At 34.0% G+C, this 22,523-nt stretch overlaps 1 protein-coding gene and 1 pseudogene across 2 annotated transcripts in view; both read left to right on the top strand.

The window, feature by feature from the left end:
• The window catches only part of LOC105296721 (S-adenosyl-L-methionine-dependent tRNA 4-demethylwyosine synthase), a 186,535-nt gene that overhangs the window by 44,846 nt on the left and 119,166 nt on the right, over positions 1-22,523 (top strand). For both annotated transcript variants that reach the window (XM_011366973.2, XM_011366972.2), the window contains exon 10: positions 17,585-17,703. In XM_011366973.2, coding sequence (XP_011365275.1) covers positions 17,585-17,703 — 119 coding nt within the window. The remainder of the gene's footprint in view (positions 1-17,584; positions 17,704-22,523) is intronic.
• On the top strand, positions 19,317-19,458 carry LOC111744169 (annotated as a pseudogene).

Raw genomic sequence — 22,523 nt, 5'->3', positions numbered from 1 at the left:
ATTTTAAATAAATTTGTTAACTTGAATTAAGATATAGACTATTTTCCTCACCTCATAAGTTCACTTGTGCCTATTTCTAGTCAGTACCCCTCCCCCACAGCCAGGTAACAATTATTCCGGTTGTTCCCTGTAGTTTAATTTTCCTGTTCTAGAATTTCATATGGATGGAATCATATAATGAGGAATTTTTTGCAAGTGATTTCAACATAGTATTTCTGAGCTGTATCAGCAGTTTATTCTTTTTATTGCTGAGTACTATTCAATAGTATGACTATACCACAGTTTTTAATCTGTTAATAGATGTTTGGGTTGTTTTTTGGCTATTATGAATAAAACTGCTATGAACATATTTGTACAGTGCTTTTTTGTGAACGTAGTTTTTAACTTCCTTGGGGTATATATATAGGAATGGAATTAATATATATATGTTGAAATCACTTGCAAAAAATTCCACATTATATGATTCCATCCATTGGCCTCTCCATTGTTGGTACTCAGTCACAGCCATAAATTAGAATCCCATGGGTACAAATAAGAGCATTGTTAATAGCTTTATTGAGATATAATTTACATATACAGGTCGCCCATTTTAACGTACAGTTTAATGGTTTTTAGTATGTTGACAAGGCTTTGCAATCATTACGCCAATCTAATTGTAGAACTTTTGTCTCTAAAAGAAGTTATGGACCCATCAACTGTCAATCTCTATTCTTTCTCCTCCCCTCAACTCTAAGGTACCATTAGTTTACTTACTGTCTGTCTAAATTCGCCTAATATGGACATTCCATATAAATGGAATCATACAATATGTGGCCTTTTGTGTCTGGCTTCTCTCATTTAGCATTATGTTTTCATGATATATCCATGTCATATAAAAAATATTCCATTTTTTATGGCTAGTAATATTCCATATATAGATATATCACATTTTGCTTATTCAATCATCAGTTGATGGACATTTGGTTTGCTTCTACTTTTTGGATATTATGAATAATGCTTTCTCCTGGAGTGCCCCTGCCCTCAATGCCATAATCCACAGTTGTTCTTTGCTTGGTACTTCAACTGATGACCCTTTCTAATAGATAACTCACTTCTTCAGTGCCTGTTGTTTTCAGAATATCATATTTTTCAGCATTTCTCTGCTGTATCCTTTTGGTGCCATCTGCTCCTTAGGCTTGTTGCTATTATTTGTGGATATCTGAGAAACTCTTTTCCCTTTTTTTCATTCCTATTCCTCTGCCTTCATCATTAGGGGCATGAACATTCCAACCAATGACACTTCTGACACCTTCCGTCATTCAACATAATCTTGTCAGCATCTTTTTTTGGTAACCCTTTTAACATCCCACATTTGTTTCTTCCAATACAGTGATTTCCAGTAATGTCAGACTCAATGCCGTATGCTTTATAACCAGTATTTTGTAATATCCCTTTTACTATTGCTAGATTAAATTTACAGATCTACAAATATAACCTCACATACATAATTTTTTAAAAATCAGTGTTAGCTATAATGTAAAGAGAAAAGAAGAGATAGTTTGTATTTCTGTATGACATGCTCAGATACTATTACATTAGAAGTCATATGAAACCAGCTATATGCACCTACTTATAATGGATAAGTTTATATTTAAGAGGAGTAAACAGATCAGAAGTTATTCTGAACAAGAATTAATAACAAGCCAAACTAATTCATATATAATAAGAGAGAAAGAGAGACATAATCCTAATTTCCATTTGGATAATCTATAATTTGCTGGAATGCTAGCCAGCAAATTATGATTATCCAAATGGAAAAAATGGGAAAGTAGGATGTATTTGCAAATGAATGGGGTCTCATTTATATATTGAATTAGAACAGTTTCTTTGTTGTGGCTTGGGAGGAGTAGTGATAAATTGTCACAGAAAAAAAAAATCTCTGGTCTTGAAATTACACATCTTGTTAAGATCTGCATTCTGTCTCTAATTCATAACAAAACTTTGGTGGCTATATCCTTTAAGTTACAGTGGGAATAGAGGATGAATTGGAAACAAAAATGGTAGTAAGAGTAGCTGAGAGAAGTGTGGTAGACCTCTGGTGACAGTTTCAGAATAAGATTTAAAAGTGACAGGCAGCACCAAAATAAACAAATTCAATTTCAAATAATTATCCAAGATAGATTTCTTATCATTATGCTATGAAAATTAACAATTAACAATGTATAGAATGACCATAATAATTTTTAAAATAACTTTGATTAGTGAGGATCCTACATTCCATATGTCTAATTTAATATTTGGTTCGAAGTCTACCAAAATATCTCAGATCTCTTCTATAACGTATTTGTAGGTGACATCTACAAATATAACATAGATATAGGCATTTTGTTGGTGACTCAAATACTAAAAACAGCACTGTTTTCTGTGGAGTGGTTTTTCAAAATGGTGAAATTTCACATAAAGCGTGTTCTCTTCCTTTAGTTTGCATAGTAGCTACATTCCTGGAAAATTCAGTGTATGGTAAAATTATTCAGAAAATATTTAATTTGTAAAATAAAGTTGGGATGTAGGCTCAGATAATTATAATAAGGTTTTTCACAAGTATGGAGGCCTGGTGAGTCATTTGAAAAGAAATGGACTATAAGATTTTTTTTCATGGGACTATCCTGACCCTTGCAAGAGATATGAAACTGTTGGCCCCACCTTCTCATTGCCAGTAGCATCTCCTGACCATTGTGCTAACAAAGATATTTTCATAGATTTCCAAAATACCCTCAGAGGGTGATGTTGGACCCATTGAGAACCTCCGCCCCAATGCATTTTCATTGCCACCCTGAGGTTCAGGTTGTCTTCACTACAGTTAGCTTTTCCCCCATCTCCTTCTGGCTTTCAATGTATCTACCCACTCTGCCTTCCCTTCCCAATTTCTCTGACATTAATCAGATTAATCTCTGAAGTATGGTTCTTATCTAGCTACTCCTTTCTCAGAAGCCTATAGTTGCTCTCCATTACTTCTGACTCAACATACAATTCAGATGTATAATAGGCATCTTGAACTTAACATGTCAAAACTTGTACTCTCTATTTCCTCTCCTAAATCTGTTCTCAGTCTTCTATCAGTTAATGGCAACTCTGTCTTTTTCAGTTCCTCAGGCCAAAAATCTGGGAGTCATTTTTACTCTTATGTTTTTTTTTTTTACCCTCCCACATCTATTCTATGAGCAAGTCTTTTCAAAATATATCCAGAATGCGACTGCTTTTCACCAATTATACTGCTCTATCTTGGTTCAAGCCACTGTAATTTGTCCCTTTTATTATTTCATTGATCTCCTAAGTGCTTTTCTGGGTCTCACTCTTGTCATCCTCCATTGTCTATTTCCTACACAGCAGCCAGCTATCGCAGATCATGTCACTCTCTTACTCAGAACCTCTAGGAGTTCACTCAGCATAAAAGCTTAAGTCCTTACAGTGGCCTCCAAGGCCCTATGTGATCTGATCTTCCTGCTTCAGTTCAACCATACATCTTTGTTTCTTATCTATCTCCTCCCAGACTCTACTTAGTATAGTTCTGACTCACTTGTTTAACTTTAGTTTCCTTTTTAACCTTCATACATTGTGTCTTGCTTCTCTTCCTCACTCTAATCTCCACTTGACAAAATCCTACCCATTCGTATCAGGAAAATAGAAACCACCCTGGGTATTTTAGCAAGAACAGATTTAATAAAGTAAATCATCTAAATGCTTATAAAGCCATTGGAACGCCTGGGGTGGTGAGGGTCAGAGAGAACTATTTCTGGCTTTGAGAAAATCCAAAAGTGCTAGACTCACAGGACACTGCTTCAAGTGACCCAAGGTGCTGGCAACAGTAAAGCAAATGTTTCCCAGGAGCTCACTTGGAAGCTGCTGCAGACTCGATCTTTGCTGTCTGCCCTCGTGTCTGCCAGCTGCTGCCAGAGACGAATAACAGCTTCTTGCCTTCTAAATCATGCATAAGTGCCTCTCATTGGTGGAGTCTAAATCAGAACCCTTCAGACAAGGGAATCTGAGAAATTTGGTGTTAGCATTTTTAGCCCCTTTTCATCAGAAAGGCAGAGTATTAACAGCACAGTCTACCTCTTTGAATACTCAGTATCTACATAGAACCTTCAACCTGTATTTACATTTTAGAACAATCAAAAAAAAAGTATATGCTTTTGCCTAACTGTTGCAATTATTAACGCGTATAAGGGAAGATGTATTCACTCTCCCTTTTAAAAAGGGAGAATACTCTTTTGAGATCTTATACCTTAAGGATGACATTATATAGTTAACTCCTACCAACTCATCTAGTCTGTCAATGAAGAGTTTGAGCCAGTAGTGGCACCTCCTGCAATCTTTTCTTAACTGTTACTACTACACACGAGAGTACTAAGAGATGCCCTAGAGATTCCCTTGGTTCCTGACAAAATGTTTGTTTATGTGGCATGATAAGCTTAAAGGAGCCAGGTGATAGGGTTAACTGTCAAGAACTGTGGGGGGTCTGCTATTTTACCCTACTTGGCAAACTAACAAGTTAGCCTGGCAGAGTTTCATAGATGTTGGCAGAGGACACAGGACTCCTAGGTCAAAGACAAAGCATGGCAGACAGCTTGAGCTTCATGTTCACATGTTCACAAATGCTATGAGGTTGATGTGGAGGTGGGCCTAGGGGAATGCTGGGTGTACAGTGGGTTTATGTTCTAGCTGAGAAACCCTGAACTTGGTAAACTCCCAATCTTATAAGAGGGTTGCTTGTAAACCTGCCCAACCTTTAGCTGGGAGGGAGGCATTATCTTTATTATGCTGGTCAGGAAACAAATCTGCCCTCTACACTGGAGGAATATACTCTATCTTCCAAGGCTGTTTGTTTTATAGACATCCTTGAAAAGATAGTCTGGAACTGAAGCTGATCTAGGAGGTACAGAGCTACCATGGAGAATTGTCTTTTTACACAGCTTTCCTGGAATATGGTGGAAGCATTCTTCCCCTGGGAATCTGTCAACTGGAGTCATTGTTCTAGGGATAGAAGATAGCAGCGATGGAGTAAGTGGTGTGTTGGTGGTAATAGCGAGAGGAGCCACACTTACATCCACCTCTATAGCTCTGTCCAGTAGGACTTTCTGCAGTGATGGTGATGTTCTATATCTGGACTATACAGTACAGTGTACTAACTGTATACTTAATACCTAACCTAGTATATAGTACTTGATACCTAACCACATACCTGCCTAACTGTGTAACTCATACAGGTACTAACCATGTATGGCTGTTGAACACTTGAAGTGTAGCTCATGTGACAAAGGAATTTTAAATTATATTTAATTTTAATTCATTTAAAATTTAAATTTAAATAGCTACATGTGGCTAGTGGCTGCTTACAAGATAGCACTGTTCTAGACCTTTTGACCATGTTTTATAACTACCTTAAGCAGCTTTCCTTGTTTCCCATCACAGGAAGTAAATTTTGACTACTTTTGATTCCAAAGCTCTTTCTGTATCTCTTTGAAAGCCGTCATCAGTTTCTTCCTCATAGTACAAAGGTTAAGCATATGCCTTATTACTCCACTGGAATATGTATTCTGATTCATTTAAAAACAACCTTTTATTACTGCAGAAACAATATCTGTAAGTCGTACAAAATGAGAAAATTTAAGCAAATAAGGTAAAAAATTTTATTTCCACCATAGCAAAATTAGCATTAATACATATACTTTCCGTGTATGTGCATTTTAACCTGAATGAGGTCATACTATATATACTGTTTTACAACCTGTTTTTTGGAGGAATTGAATATCCAGTTTCCTTTCAATGAATCTTCATCTCATCTAGAACATACCCAGAACATATTCAGATTTCCTTAATTGACTCTCATATGACCATTATAACTGGTTCATCCTCACATTTCATCTAGTTTTGTCTGTTAAGTCTCTTTTACAAAAAGGCCAGTCTTTTTTTTTTCTTTCTTTTTTAAAATGACACTTCGTTTAAGTAAAAGACTAGAACGATTTTGTGTAATGTCCAATCTAGCTTTCTCGGGTTGTTTTTTTGTTTTGGGGGCATTTTTCTTTTTATCCTTAATATTTCTTGTAAAGGAGAAGGTTCATTTAAAGGTTTGGTTCGTATTTATCATATTTTGTATTATCATATAACAAAGATCATGTTAATTGCATTCATGTGATATGTGTTGTGTCACATCAGTAGATTTAATATCTGGTTGACCCACCATTAATGGTGTTAATCGTATATAAGAATACTATGAAAAAGTATATAACATCAAATTTAAATGATGTAGGAGTCTATTAACCAGGTAGCCCTCCATGAACCATGATCCTCAGTATTAACACCTTTGTTTAATCCTCTAGGCTTGGCCATGTGACCTGCTTTGGTCAGTGGGATATTAGCAAGCATGATATGAGTAGAGATTTGATAAGTGCTTGCACATTGAGGCTTGTCCTCTTGAAATGTTTCCTCTGGGAATCCAGCTACCAGTAAAGAAGCCAGTCTAGATTACTGGAGTGAAGGAGGAGTGAGGAGCAAGGCGTGCTAGCTAGCATCAATTGTCAGAAATTTGAGTGAAGTCTTCTTGGATGTGTACACCCCAGCCAAACTCCCTCTGAATACAGCTGCATGGGTGACCTCAGCCCACACCACAGGGAGTGGAACCACCCAGCTGACTCGCAGAATTAATAGAGAAAATAATACATTGGTGTCGTATTAAGCCACTGAGTTTTAGAGCAGTGTGGTATGCAACAGTTGGTACCTGAACCAGATAATGTTGGCTATGGTCATGGTTTGCTGCTGATTTGGTAGGTATTAAATATCTTTGTGGCAGAGAAAACAGTGAAGAATGACAAAGCTTAAATGGTTGAAAGCCCTGAATCAAAGCAACTCTCATGGTATAGATAGGGATTTAGATGAGAATACTGAGTGAGAAGCACAGGAAGTGTGATCCCCCTCTCCCCCAGCCTCTTAGTTCTATGTCAAGGAGTATTTGCCTGAAAGATTAAGGGCCTGGAAAGCATTCTGCCAAATGCTTTGTGGTTTTGCCATCTTCATTTTCTAAACCTGTATCATCAGAATGGAATCCTAGAGAGTAGGAGATTCTTTCAGCCAGAAAAACAACTTTAAGGTTACTGATGGAGGAAGACTTGCCCATTTGATCATCACTTAATTTAATTGACAGTCTATTTTCCTATCCTTCCCATTGCAGTCCTAGTCTGGAAAATAAATGACATTTATCATAAATATGTATGTACATGCATAGCTCATATATAGCATATATAATATATACATATGCACAGGTATATAGCATATATAATGTATAGCATATATCACATACGATACAACACTTTTACTTTTTATTGTGAATGTGGCTTTGTTACTGTTGAGTAACAGTGGTAATATAGAAAAATCACAAGGGCTACCGAAGTCACATGTCACAGGGAATAGAAGAAATGGAAATGTGACACTGCTATATCACTGTCAGTCATTCAGAAAATATTGAATGCTTTTTATGTGCTTGGATAATGTAGAAAGTAATAGGGATACGAGGGAGGCCTACTCCCATTGAATTTATAATTCAGCCTGGTGAAAAGGGTCCCTTTCCTTTCTTGACTTTGGATGCATTTTTCTGTTTCCCTCTCCTTTTCCCCAAATAAAACTCAAACTCAGATCAGAAGTTGATTTGACAGTAGTCATTTTATATCCTTACCGATTTTGTCTACTTGTTCTATTACCTAGAAAAGAGTGTTGAAGACTCCAACTCTGCTTGTGAATTTGCCCATTTCTCATTTCAGTTCTATCAATTTTTTGCCTCATGCACTTTGAAGCTCTAACGTTAGGTGCATACACATTTAGAATTGTTATGTCTTCTTGGTGAATCTACCCTTTTATCATTATGTAAGATCCCTCTTTACCTGTGGTAAGAGTCTTTAAAGTTTACATTGTCTGATATTAATATAGTCATCCCAGCTTTCTTTTGATTAGTGTTCACATACTGTACTTTTCCCCATCCTTTTGTCTTAATTTTCTTTAGCATTTCTCTTAGAGGTCTGCTGGCAGTGAATGCTCTTAGTTTTTCTTCGCTGGAGAATGTTTATATTTTGCTTTTATTCTTCGGTTTTGCTATATAAAGAATGGTGGATTGACATTTTTTCTTTCAGCACTTGAAAAATATTGCTCCATTTCCTTTTGGCCTTCATGGTTTCTCATGAGAAATTCTTAGTAATTCATATTATTGTTCCCTTACAGTGAGTACTGCCAAACATAATAAATTAGAGGACGGGAGTGCATAAAAGTCTTATTGAAATGCCTGACCATAAGTAAATAATGAAAGAGCACACTGGCAGCATTTGAGAATAATATGAAGTAGAGTGCATAGTGAAGTTATGCAGGTAGCTGTTGGAAAAGTTGTCACAGTCTGGTGAGGAAATATAAGACAGTACCTAAACTTGTGACCTTATATTTGGTGAAAAGAGTCACAAACTTGTGGATGATGCTATGATTCAAATCACTTGTCCTTAACAAAAACACTTTTTTTTATTATTAAAATAATACATGTTCTTTGTAAAAAGTAAGAAAAATATATAAAATAATAAAAATTATGTTCCACCTTGCAGAAACTTTGGTATATTTCTTCTCACCCTTTTTACTATTCACCTTTTGATTGTTTTTACATATTTAGAATCATTGTATATGAAATTTTGTTTGTTATTTTCACCTAACATTATAATATTAGTATTTACTTATTGAAAAAAATTTTTAAGCATAATTAATGACTTATTGGTGAATGTGTCATAATTTAATTTGCCGTAATGTGTCATAATTAATGACTTATTGGTGAATGTGTCATAATTTAATTCACTTGGTGATGACGTTCTTTCCAATTTTTCCCTTACTATTATAATTAATTATATGAAGAATGTGTTTTTGCGTGGTTTTATTAGCATCTAGATTTTCCTTAGAGTCCTAGAAGTGACATTACCAATTGAAAGGCTTTGCTAATGATCTTTTCTTATAATTTTCTATGAATTGTTTGTAAAACTAATAACTAAGGTTAGATCTGTCATTTATTGAAAATATTTTTCCTAGTTTAATTTTTTACCCTTTGTTTTTTTTCCTTTTCGTTGTACTTAAATTTTACATTTTTATTTATTTTAATCCATTGTTAACTTTGTGTTTTCTTTTTTTTTAAGTTTTCAGAATTTTTTCTCACCCAAGCATTTGGAAAATAGTTACTTTTGTCTTTTATACACGTTTTTGAACTTTTTTTATTCTATTAAAATAAACATAAAGTTTATCATCTTAACTATTTTTAAGTTCAGTGGTATTAAATACATCACCTTGTTGTACAGCCATCATCAACATCTATCTCTATAACTCTCTTCATCTTGCAAAACAAACTCTATTCCTACTCAACAGTAACACTTCTTTTTTCCCTTCCCCCAACCTCTGGTAACAACCATAGTACTTTCTGTCTCTGTGATTTTGACTAAATACTTGATGTAAATGGAATCATATAGTATTGGTCTTTTTGTGACAGGCTTATTTTACTTAACACAGTGTCTTCAGGATTTATCCATGTTGTAGCATATTGTAGAATTTCTTTTCATTTTAAGGCTGAATAATAATATTTCCTTATATGTACGTATATACCACATTTTTCTTTATCCATTCATCCTTTAATGGACACTTGGGTTGCTTTCATTATTTAGCTATTGTGAGTAATGCTGCTATGAATATGAATGTCTTTGAGACCCTGCTTTCAATTCTTTTGAGTATATACCAGAAGTAGAATTGTTGGATCATGTGGTAGTTCTATTTTTCATTTGTTGAAGAATGACCATACTGTTTTCCACAGTGGCTGTACCATTTTACGTTCCCACCAACAGTGTACAAGGGTTTCGATTTCTCCACATTCTCACCAGCACTCGTTATTTATTTCCTTCCTTCCTTCCTTCCTTCCTTCCTTCCTTCCTTCCTTCCTTCCTCCCTCCCTCCCTCCCTCCCTCCCTCTTTCCCTCCCTCCTTCCTTCCTTCTTTCCTTCCTTTCTTTGCTTTCTTTCCTTTCTTTTCTTTCTTTCTCTTTTCTTTTAAAATAATAACCATTCTAATGGGTGTGAAGTGTTATGTCATTGTAGTTTTGTTTTGCATTTCCCTAATGGTGATATTGAGTATTTCATGTGTTCATTGGCCATTTATATATCTTTTTTTGGAGAAATGTCTTTTAAGTCCTTTACCAATTTTTGATTGGTATTAGTTCTTTATTAAATGTTTGGGATAGTTCACCAGTGAAGCCATCAGGTCCAGGGCTTGTTTTTGTTGGGAGGATTTTGATTACTGGTTCAGTTGCTTTACTACTGATAGGTTTATTCAGGTTTTCTATTTCTTCGTGATTTAGTTTTGGTAGGTTTTGTGTTTCTAGAAATTTGTCCATTTTAACAGGTTTATTTTTTTTGCATGCAGTTGTTTATAGTACTCTCATATTTTTATTTCTGTAGAATTAGTAGTAATGTTCCCACTTTCATTTCTCATGTTAATAATTTGAGTCTTCTCTCTTTTTTTCTTAGTCCACCTAGCTGAAAATTTGTTGATCTTTTTGAAGGCTAATTTTTTGTTTCATTGCTTTTCCTCTATTTTTGTATTCTCTATTTTATTGATCTTAGCCTTAATCTATATTATTTCATTCCTTTTGCTAGCTTTGGGTTTGTTCATTCTTTTTCTAATTCCTTAAGTTGTAAAGTTAGGCTGTTGATTTGAGGGTTTTTTTTTTTTTTTTAATGTAAGCATTTCTAGCTATAAAATTCTCCCTTAGCACTGCTTTTGCTGCATTCCATAAGTTTGGTATGTCTTTATTTTTGTTTTCATTCATCTCAAGTATTTTCTAATTTCCCTTGTGATTTCCTCTATGATACATTGGTTGCTTAAAAGCGTTTTGTTTAATTTTCACAATTATGTGAAAGTTCCAGTTACTTTGTTTGTTTGTTTTTGATTTCTAACTTCATCCTGTTGTGGTCAGGGAAGATACACTTTGTATGACATCTGTCTTTTAAAATATATTGAGATCTTAATTTGTGGCTTAGTATATAGTCTATCCTGGAAAATGTCCCATGTGCACTTGGGAGAAATGTATATGCTGTTGTTTTTGGGTAGAGTGTTCTGTATATGTCTGTTAGATCTAGTTGATTTATTATGTTTAAGTTATCTATTTCTTTACTTCTGTGTTGTTGTCCTCTCCATTATTGTGAATGGGGTATTTAAGTCTCCAGCTATTATTGCAGAGCTATCTATTTCTCCCTTCTGTCCAGTTTTGCTTCCGTGTATTTTGATGATCTCTTATCAGGTGTGTAAATGTTTATAATTGTTATATCTTCTTATTTGATTGAACCTTTTATTAATATATAATGTCCCTTGTCTCTTGTAAACTTTTTTGATTTAAAGTCTGTTTTGTCTGATATTAGTGTAGCCCTTTTTGGTCTCTTTTGGTTAGTAGTTGCATGGAATAACTTTTTTCTGTCTTTTAACTTACAACCTGTGTGTGTCTTTGGATATAAAGTGAGTCTCTTGTAGATAGCATAGATTTGGATCATGTGTTTTTATTCATCCTGTTAATCTTTCAATTGGAGAGTTTAATCTATTTACATTTAAAGTAATTATTGATAAGGAGGAACTTCTGTCATTGTGCTATTTGTTTTCTATATGCCTTAATGCTTTTTTGTACCTCATTTCCTGCACTCTTTTGTCTTCTTTTCTGTTTTGTTGATTTTTTTGAAGTGAAAACTTAAAATTCCTTCTTAATTTCCTTTTGTGTGTATTATAGCTGTTTGTGGTTACCATGGGAATTACATTTAACATCCTGAAGTTATAACATTTTAATTTGAATTTATAGCAGTTTAACTTTAATAACATACAAATACTCTGCTCCTTTACAGCTTCGTTGTCACTACTTTTGGTTGTTGATATTACAAAATTCCCTCTTTACATACTGTGAGCCCCAAAACATAAACTGGTAATTCCTTTAAATGCATTAATTTCCTAAATTATGTAGGAAACAAGTTTTGGAGTTACAAACCAAAATTATAGTAATACTCGCTTTTCACTAATAATTTCTTTCTTTAAATACATTAATCTCTTAAATCATGTAGAAAACAAAAAATACAGTTACAAACCATTGTTAACAATAACATCAGCTTTTATAATTGCCCATATAGTTACCTTTTTTGAGATCTTTATTTCTCCATATGCCTTTGGAGTACTGTTTAATCTCTCCTGGAAGGACTGCTTTGAGCATTTCTTGCTGAGAAGGTCTCGTAGTCAGGAACTGCCTCAGCTTTTGTTTATCTGAGAATGTCTTGATTTCTTTCTCAATTTTGAAGGACAATTTTGCCAGATACAGATTTCTTGGTTGACATTTTTTTTCTTTTAGCATTCTGAATATATTGGCCCCTTGGTTTAGGCCTCAAGTTTCTGATGTGAAATCTGTAGATAATCTTATTGATGATTGCTTATATGTGATGATTTACTCCTTTCTTACCACTTTCAAGATTCACTCTTTGTCTTTGTCTTTTGAAAATTGGACTGTAATGCGTCTCAGTGTGAGTCTCTTTGAGTTCATCTTGGAGTTCGTTGAGCCTCTTGGATATTTATATTCATGTCTATCATCATGGGAAGTTTTCAGCCAATATTTCTTCATATATTTTCTCTGCCCCTTTCTCTCTTTTCCTTCTGGACACCCAGGATGCACATGTTGTTCCACTTGATGTGTCCCTCAGGTTGCTGTTCTTTGCTTTTCTTCATTCTTTTATCCTGTCTGCTCCTCAGCCTTGATAATTTCCATGGTCTTATCTTCAAGTCCACAGATTACTGTGCCAACTCAAATGTGCCATTGAAGCCCTCTAGTGAAATTTTAATTTCAATTATTATACCTTTTAGCTCTAGAATTTCTATTTGGTTTTTCATAAGGCTTTTTATCTTTATTAATATTTCTATTTTGTTCACACATCATTTTCTTGACTTTGTCCACATCTCCCTTTAGTTCTCTGAGCATTTTGAGGAAAGTTTTTCTTAAATTCTGTCTAATATATCTGCCATAAAGTATTTTTCAGGGAGAGATTTTATTGAATTATTTTTTTCTTTTGACATATTCCTTGTAATTTCTTTTGTTGTTGAACACTGGACATTTGAATCTAGTAATGTGGTAACTCTGGATCAGATTCTCCCCTTTTCCCAGAGTTTGTTGTTTTTAACAAAAGTTTTGTAGGCTGTCTCTGTACTAAGGATCAGGCTGAGTTATAATCTTAATGCCTTCTTATGTCTTTTCTGAGCCTTTTCTTAGACATACACAGTCACTTTATTTTCCTCCAAACATGCAGTTGTTTTCGAATGTCCTAATCTTTAATGTGAGGCTCCTGAAAGGGGAAAAGCAAAAAATGAAGGGTGATGAAAAAGAAAAAGATTGGCCTTTTAAATCTCCTGGAAGTCACTTCAGCTGGAGAGGCAGAGGCTTACAAAAATGGAGGGAGGTGCAAGAACAACGTCTGCCCAGCATTTTGTCTATACCTCTGTGATTAGAAGCAGCAATCAGTAGAGCACAGATCCCTTATATGTGGAGGACAGGGTCCTTTTTTTACCTACTCTAGCTCCCACAAGCTGTGTGCAGCTACTCCAGGAAGAGGTACACAGCTGCCTGCCATGTGGTTGGTGGTGGTGTATGGATAGCTCCTACTGTGCTAAGAGCTGGAAATTAACCATTTAGGCCTTTCCCTGGAAGTTGCAAGCCTTCAACAGGTTCCAGAGTTTGAAAACAGTGATATCAGATAAATTTTCCAGTGCAGTTATTGTCCAGGTGGAGAAACAGACAGCTGGTGCTTCCTGCCCCTCCATCTTCTCCAGATACACCTGTTTCTAGTTTTTTTTTTTTTTTTTTAAGCAGGTTGTTTAATCAGTTTAGAATTTATTTTGCTCTAGGATATGAAAAAAGTTTCTAAATCAGGGGGCAGCAAACTATAAACATCAGAAGCTCAAAATAAATCAAGCAAAAATAAACAGCTGAATGGAGAAATTTTTAAAAATTTACATTTATAGTTGGGGATGTCACAGCTCTCTCTCAGAAAACTGCTAGAAGTACCAGACCGAAAATCAGCAATGATATAGAAAATCTGAACACCACAACCAATAGTAATCTAATGACGTATCTAGAACATACACCCAGCAACAGCATAATATACATTTCTTTCAAGTTCTTATGGAACATTTACCAAGATAGACCATAACTTAGGCCATAGAACAAACCTCAGTAGGTTTACAAGATTTGAAATCATAGTGTGTTCTCAGACCATAATGAATCAAACTTGAAATTAATAATATAAACAAAAGGAAAATCTCTATAAATTTGTGGAAATGAAACAACACATTCTTAAATGAGCCATGGGTCAAAGAGGAAGTCTCAAAGGAAATGACAAAATACATGGAACTAAACGTTAATAAAAAAGAAAACATATCATTTATGGGATGCAGCTCAAGCAGTGCTCAGAGGGAAATTTGCAGCAATAAATACTTATACTAGAAATGAGGAAAGATCTCAAATCAGAAATCAATGAAAACCTAAATAAATCTAAATTTAAATGTTCATGGATTGGAAGATTCAGTATAGTAAAATGTCAGTTTCCCCCAGATCGATCATAAGTTTAATGCAAATCCTATGAAAATGCCAGAAAGGTTTTTGTAGCAAGAGACAAGGTTATTCAAAAATTTATAAGGAAATGCGCAGACCCTAAAATAGCTTAAACAATATTGACAAAGAAGAATAAAGTGGGAAGAATCATACACACTCATATTGTAGTCTACTCTCTTGTCTCAGTAATCAATACTGTGTGATATTGGTTGAAGTATAGACACATAGATCATTAGAACAGAATAGAGATCCCAGAAATAAACCCACAAATAGGTTTAACTGATTTTTATAAAGTCAAAAACAATTCCTAAGAGGAAGGATAACCTTTCCAACAAATGGTGCTGGGGCAATTAGATATCCAGAGGCAAAAACAAACAACCCACCAACAGCAGCAAACCACACTAAAAGTGTACACACACGCACACACACTACACATGTCATCTTAAACTACACCTTATGTAAAAATTAACTTAGAATGGATAGTGAACTTAAATCTAGAGTATAAAAGTATAAAACTTTTAGAAAAAAATGTTTTTTAAAGAAAAACAGGCCATTCCTCTCCTTACATGTCTCTCTATCCCTTTATCCTTTTTTGCTCTTCATTATTCAGTTTGGACATCATAGCTCTAGGAAGCTCTCACTGGTCCTACAAAACTGGCTGGTTTAGTCATTTAGTCCATGGGCTCCATTAACACCATGATTGATATATATACACATATACATATACATATATACGTATACATATACATATATATGTATGTATGTATATAAATATGTTTTTTTTTTCCCTGCTTTCTCAGCATATGAGTATTTTCATGTTTGGGGAATTTCCTGTTAAATGGGCTTTGTTTGGAGCCAGAGTCCATTGCCTGCCAGAAGCCACAGAGGACAGATACTGCTTCTTGGTACCATGCCCTAACAATCTGGATGTCATCTAGGATAGTCATTCACTTCAGCCTGAGGGTTGAGTTAGGAGTGAGCAATAAAAAGGGATTGTGACGTGGAGAACTCATTCTCATGCCCTTGACAACAGCTTGTGTTTTCAGGGGTGGTACTGGTTATGGTATCCAGAGAGTGGTAGTGTCCGTAAGTAGATAGATTCTGAGGGCTTGAGTGGTGGACTTGCAGTTGTATTCCTCCCTTCTTTTCTAGAGACTCTGAGCTAAGAGAACCTTTCAACAAATTCTTTTTCCATTTAGCTGGAGTCAATTTTTGCTTGAAAAAGAATCTTGATTGGTTCAATCACCCTATCATAGTTATTTCCATTTTGCCTTTTTATTTGCTGTTTCCTTAAACCAGATCATAAGTAGGGGCTTTGTCTTATTCATCACATACATTCAACACAGTATGCTTGAGGTATATTAACTTCATAGTAAATAATGAATATGTGCAAGTCTTCAATTCTGTTTCTCCATTGGCATGATATTTAGTGGAAATTACTCTGGGTTTTGATTTGGTGGACTTTTAGTTTTCATGCTATTTACAAAATTTAAATGTTTTCTTTGTCTTCTTGGATATCTTATTGGGAATTTGGAAGAGAGTTTGTAAGCACCATTGTTATCTTGAACAGTATTTTTCTTCATTTTTTAATTTCCTTAATGCAAGTACATTTGCCCCTTAAAAAATGTGGGGGTTAGGCCTGCTGACCCTGGCAATCGAAAATCGTCATATAACCATTGACTCCCCCAAAATTTAACTACTGATAGCCTACTGTTGACTGGAAGCCTTACCCATAACACAAATAATTGATTAACACATATTTTGTATGTTATATGTATTATATACTGTATTCTTACAATGAAATGAGAGAAAAAATGTTATTAAGATTTTAAGGAAGAGAAAATACATATGCAGTATTTATTTAAAAAAATTTACTTATACGTAGACCCGCACATTTCAAACTCATTTTCTTCAAGGGTCAACTGTAGTGAGATGGATGGGGAACTCCTTTTATCAGGACAAATAAGAGACTTCTTGATCAACTGACATAGTAATCAAGCTGGTAGATTTTATATATAATGTTCTTTTATTGTGGACAGCATTTGTACACTGATATGTATTGTACACACATATATATCTATAAAGGCTACCTAATATGTCTCCTATTTTGCTGCTGCTGTTGTTAATTCTATCATATTTCAGTTACATAGGCTTAAAATCTCATCTGTCTTGGACTACTTCCAACTGTTTTGTCCCTCTGATTGGGAATGCCAGTGGTTGTACCTCTTTAGTACCCTTACTCTTTCCTCTACTGATAATATGAGCTAAGTCATTATGACTTCTCTTGCATAACCTCTTCACTTGTTTCACTTTCACTGAAATCAAGCCTGCCTCACACAGCTTCTGGACGAATCTTTCTGATGATGCCTTTTAAAGCTTGATGTTATTTTGTAACTCCAACCTTAATTAATCTGTAGTATTTCTTCAGATTACTGTGGTGGTTTTACCACTCACGTATTAGTGTTTTTTTTTTTTTTTAATGTTTCTTATTTACATACTGCTTGTCTTCTCAGTAGTCTAAGTATGTTCAAATATTGCCATTTAGTTGACAGAGAATACGTGCCAGGATGCATCCCCTTAGCCACCCTCCCTTACTCAAAGCAGACTGTTATCTATCCCTGTCATTGTTATATATGATTGAACTGATATTATTTGAGACAGTTGATATATTTGAAAATGAAACTATCAGTGGTCCTTCCTATAAAGCTCTCGGAATTAATGAATCTTAGGTTTGTTCATTGGGTTTTAAAAAACGCAAATCACCATGAAACCACTGTAATGCTACAGTGTTAATTTTCTGCCTTGCACAGATATCAGTAGGAGTATTTATGGTTATGAAAGACATGATACCTTGGTATTTTGTCTCTATGCTTTGAAGATTTTGTTCAAATTATCATTTGTTTTTCTTTTTCATAGTTGATGCTTTGTGGGAGAGGAGGTTGCTATAAACATACATTTTATGGCATCGAAAGCCATCGTTGCATGGAAACCACCCCGAGCTTAGCATGTGCAAATAAATGTGTCTTTTGTTGGCGGTAAGCAAAAATGAATGGCCATGGTGACCAAATATGTAATGATCTGTAATAATTTCTACGTAATACTGCACTCAAACATGCCTTAATCTTTGCTGCTTCTGTAATAAATCTCCCTTTTCATTCCTAATATTATATATTTATGCATTTGGTTATTTTTCTTGCCTGGTTTTATCAGGGGCTTGTCGAGTAAAGTCTTTTTGAATAACTCAATTTTAGCTTTGTAAATCTTCTCTATTATATCTTTATTTTCTTGTTCACTAATCTACTATTGTTTTTGTTTTTCTGTTCTTTTTCTAACTTAAATTGGACCGTTAGCTCATTAATATTCAGTCTTCTGTGTCTTTAATTGTAAATTTTCCTATAAGTATTTCTTTAGCTGCATTCGATATTGATTAATTATTCATTTGTAAATATTTTCTAATTTCCATTATGACTTCTTTGTAACTCATGGGTCAAAGGAAGACTTATTTTAAAAATTATACATAAGTAAGATTCTTGGGGTTATATTTTTGTTATTAACTTTCAGCTAAATTGTATTGTTACAGGGTTTGCGCCTGGTTCCTAATACGAATTATTTAAAACTGATTAAGAAGTACTGTATGCCTAGTACAGTACTTCTTAATCAGTTTTAAATAATTCGTATTAGAAATCAGATTTTTTATTTTATTTATTTTTTAACAAAGTTTGAGCATTTATATACTATGAATTGATCCCACCGATTACTCTAGTACCCATCTGGCACTATATATAGCTATTACAATATTATTGCCTATATTCCCTATACTGTACTCCACATCCCCATGACTATTTTGTAACTACTAATTTGTATTTCTATATCCCTTTACCTTTTTCATCCTGCCTCCCACTCCCGCTTCCCTTTGGCAATTACCAATTTGTTCTATGTATCCGTGAGTCTGTTTTAGTTTTGTTTCTTTTGTTCCTTAGATTCTGCATATAAGTGAAATCATTGTATTTGTCTTTCTCTGTCTGACTTATTTCACTCAGCATAATACCCTTTAGCTCTATCCATGTCATTGCAAATGGTAAAATTTCATTTTTTATGGCTGAGTAAAATTCCATTGTATATATGTACCATATCTTCTTTGTCCATTCATCTATTGATGGGCACTTAGGTTGCTTCTATATCTTGGCTATTGTAAATAGCACTTCAGTGAACTTAGGGGTGCATAAAACTTTACAAATTAGTGTTTTATGGTCAGGTTTTAAAAACGTGTTATATGCTCGTGAAAAAAAGTGTATACTTTAAGTTCTTGGGTACTAAAACAGCAATAAAATCTATTCTTTGTTACTGTTTATTTGTTTTATCATTATTTAGTAGTCCTTATTTAGTAGACCTCTTTATCCATAGTCATTTTTTTTGCCTTAAAGTATATATTTTCTGATCGTAATATAACTATATAGATTTCTTTTGGTTACTAACTCTACCATGTCTTTCTTTTTCCTTCCTTTATATAATTTCAACCTTTATGTGTCCTTATATTTTGAGTGTATTTCTTATAAACAAGTGTTTGGCTGGATCAGTTTTTTAAAATCAACTTTATTGAAATTTTATTTATATACAATGAAATGCACCTGTTTAAAATGTACAATTTGTCTGTGGCCATGCCACCCTGAACAAGCCTGATCCCATCTGATCTCAGAAGCTAAGCAGAGTTGGGCCTGGTTAGTACTTGGATGGGAGACTGGTTAGTACTTGGATGCGAGACCACCTAGGAAGACCCATTGCTGTAGGCGTAAAAAATAAAAAATAAAGGATTGTAAGATGACAATCTGTGAGGTCAACCAAGGCTTGCCTCCCCTAAAAAATATTAGAAAAACAAAAAAATAAAATAAAAAATAAAAATAAAATGTACAACTCAATGATTTTTGATAAATGTGTATACATGTGTGACTATGACCATGATCAAGATGTAGAGCATTTTCATTATTGTCCCTAGAGGGTCACTTGTGTCTCACCACCAGTCATTTTCTTTCCTCTCACACTGCCCCAGGAAAACTGATTTGCTTTTTCACAATATATATTAGTTTTGTTTTTTTTTTTGTAGACTTGTATAAAAATGAATCATTCAGTGTGCATTTTTATGTCTGATTTCTTTTACTCAGTAAAATGTTTTTGAGATTCATCCATGTTGTTAGGTATATCAGTAGTTTTGTTTCTTTTCTGTTGTATAGTTTTTACCATTTGTTTATCCATGCACGTCTAGTTGAATATTTGAACTGTTTCCATGTTTTGACTGGATTATGAATGAAGCTGCTATGAACATTAGTGTATAAGTCTTTTGTAGACAAATATTTTCATTTCTCTTGAATAACCACCTGTGTGTAGAATTGCTGGATTTTAAAAAATCTGTATGGATAATCTGAATTTAATGGTCCGTTTAGTTGGTTTTATTTATAGTGATTGTTGGTACTGATACATTTTTGATAAACATTCATTTTTATTCTCTTATTTGTACTTTCTGTTTACCTTTCTTTTCTACATTTTTTTTCTTTATCTTTTTTTCTAAGTCTACTATTATATTAAAGTGTCAGTTTGGGTGTTTTGTTGTAGGAGGCTTTTCAGGTTATCTTGTTGGAAATACAAGCCTTGAGTGTTGTCTTTAAGCTGGCTATAGTCCATCATGTGTAGAATTGAGTCTTTTAAGTAAATTGGGACTGTTTAAGTGCAAGAAAATGCCTAAATTACAGAAATCTTTTCTGTACTAATGTATGCTTGTACTAATCCATTTTTCTCTTTCACTGAGAACTGCTTATTCTTTAACTCCTCAGTTCTATACAGGCAGATTCATATCTTCATTATAGTTTGTTTGGTGATTAATAATGACTTCCTTACTATCAAATCTACTAGAAGTGACTTAATTCTCTTACTTGAACTCTATCAAAGCATACTAGAAAGTAAGAATTTCTCCTTCTGTTGGATTCAGGTACACCAGTCTCCTAGTTTTTCCCTTCCAATCCTTTGGCAGTTTTTCATTTTTCCCTGTTAGCTTTTCTTTAGAAGTCTCATTCTTTGCCAGGTGAATTCTCTCTGATTCTTTTCTTGGCTTTCTTTTATTGCTCTACATTATGATGGTAAGAGTATTAAACAATCTCCATGGACTTATTGAATACTTGTAATTCGATACTTTTACATCCTTTCTCTCTAGCCCCAGTCTCTCATCTAAGCTTTCATCCTCTGTTTGCAATTACCTGTTGCATATATTCTCCCAGATGACCCACAGGTACTTCAAGCCCAATTTGTGCACAGCGGAATTTATTATGCTGTCTGTTAATTTCTTCTGTCTGTTTTGGTAATGGCACCATTAGCTAGCCAGTGGCTTAGGCTGAAAATCTCTTTTTCTCTAACTCACTATTTTTATTTGTATACCTAATTCTGTTGATTGTGTTTTAGATACTCATTATTTCACTCTTTGACAACCAAAATGATTTCGTACTCTCTAGTCTATGCATTTCTTAATTTATCTTTACTATTAGTGCAAGATCTATAAATTTTATTTTATTTTTTTACTTTCATTGCTTGTAAAAGTAATCAGTGCTTATTTTAGAAAATTTCAGAAAATAACAAAAAATACAAAGAAAAACAACTATCTATAATTCTAACTTCCACACGAATCATTGTTCATGCTTTGAATTATTTGGTTTCTGAGTATTCTCTGAGTCTTTCATTTTCCTATAACATGGTTGAAGTAATTCTCTACTTTCCATTTTATATCCTGTTTTTGTTTTTAAGTAGAAGACTCTTGTTCTACTATTAAAATCTTTTAGGCACAAACTTTTTGTTTTGAAGTAATTTTAGATTTACAGAAGAGTTACACACAAGTAGAGTTCCTGTATATTCTTTACCCAACTTTCCCTAATGATAAGACCTTACTTAACCATGGAACAGTTATCAAAATAAGAAATTAACATTGATGAAGTACTGTTAATTAAAATGGAAACTATTTGAATTTCATTGGTTTTCCCAGTAACGTCCTTTTCAAGATCCAGTTCAGGATCCTACATCACATTAACTTGTCATATCTCTTTAGTTTTCTGCAGCCTGCCACATTTCTTTAGTCTTTCTTTGTCTTTCATGACCTTCACACTTTTGAAGAGTGCTAGTCAAGTATTTTGTAGAATATCCCTCAACTTGGTTTTTGTCTAATGTTTTGTCATGGTTAGAGTGAAATTATGGACTTTGGGAAGGATATCATAGATGTATATGACCTTCTCTGCATGTTGTATTAGGGGGTACATGATATCAGTATGTTTTATTACGGGTATTGTTAACCTTTATCGTTTGATTAAGGCAGTGTCTGCCTAATTTTCATGTGAAAAGATAAACCTTAAAAATATTTAGGGGGAGATACTTTGAGAATATGCAAATGTGCCATTTCTTCTTAAACTGTTGCCAACTAAATTTTTCATTCATCAGTGGATCTTGCCTGCATCAATTACAACTTTGGATTTTTTATTTCCTTTTTTACTAATTGGAATTATTTTGTAAGGAAGAGTCACTTCTCATCTATCTATCTATCTATATCTATCTATCTATCTATCTATCTATCTATCTATCTATCTATCTATCTGTCTGTCTGTCTGTCTGTCTGTCTGTCTGTCTATCTATCTATCTATTTATTATTTGTATTAGTTTGAACTCAAGGATACTTTTTCCTTTGGGTATAATCCAATATTATTATTATTCATTTTATTGCTCATATTTTTCCAACTTTGGCCTTTGGGAGCTCTTGGAGATTGGCTCCCATATTTTTTTTTATTTCTTTAAGAAACTTTCTGTATTTTCTGACTCTAGAAGAAAC

Source organism: Pteropus vampyrus, unplaced genomic scaffold (assembly GCF_000151845.1).
Source record: "Pteropus vampyrus isolate Shadow unplaced genomic scaffold, Pvam_2.0 Scaffold128, whole genome shotgun sequence".
NCBI classification, from domain to species: Eukaryota; Metazoa; Chordata; class Mammalia; order Chiroptera; family Pteropodidae; genus Pteropus; species Pteropus vampyrus.
Note: the sequence above shows the minus strand (reverse complement) of the source record. Positions and strands in the feature narration are given on the sequence as shown.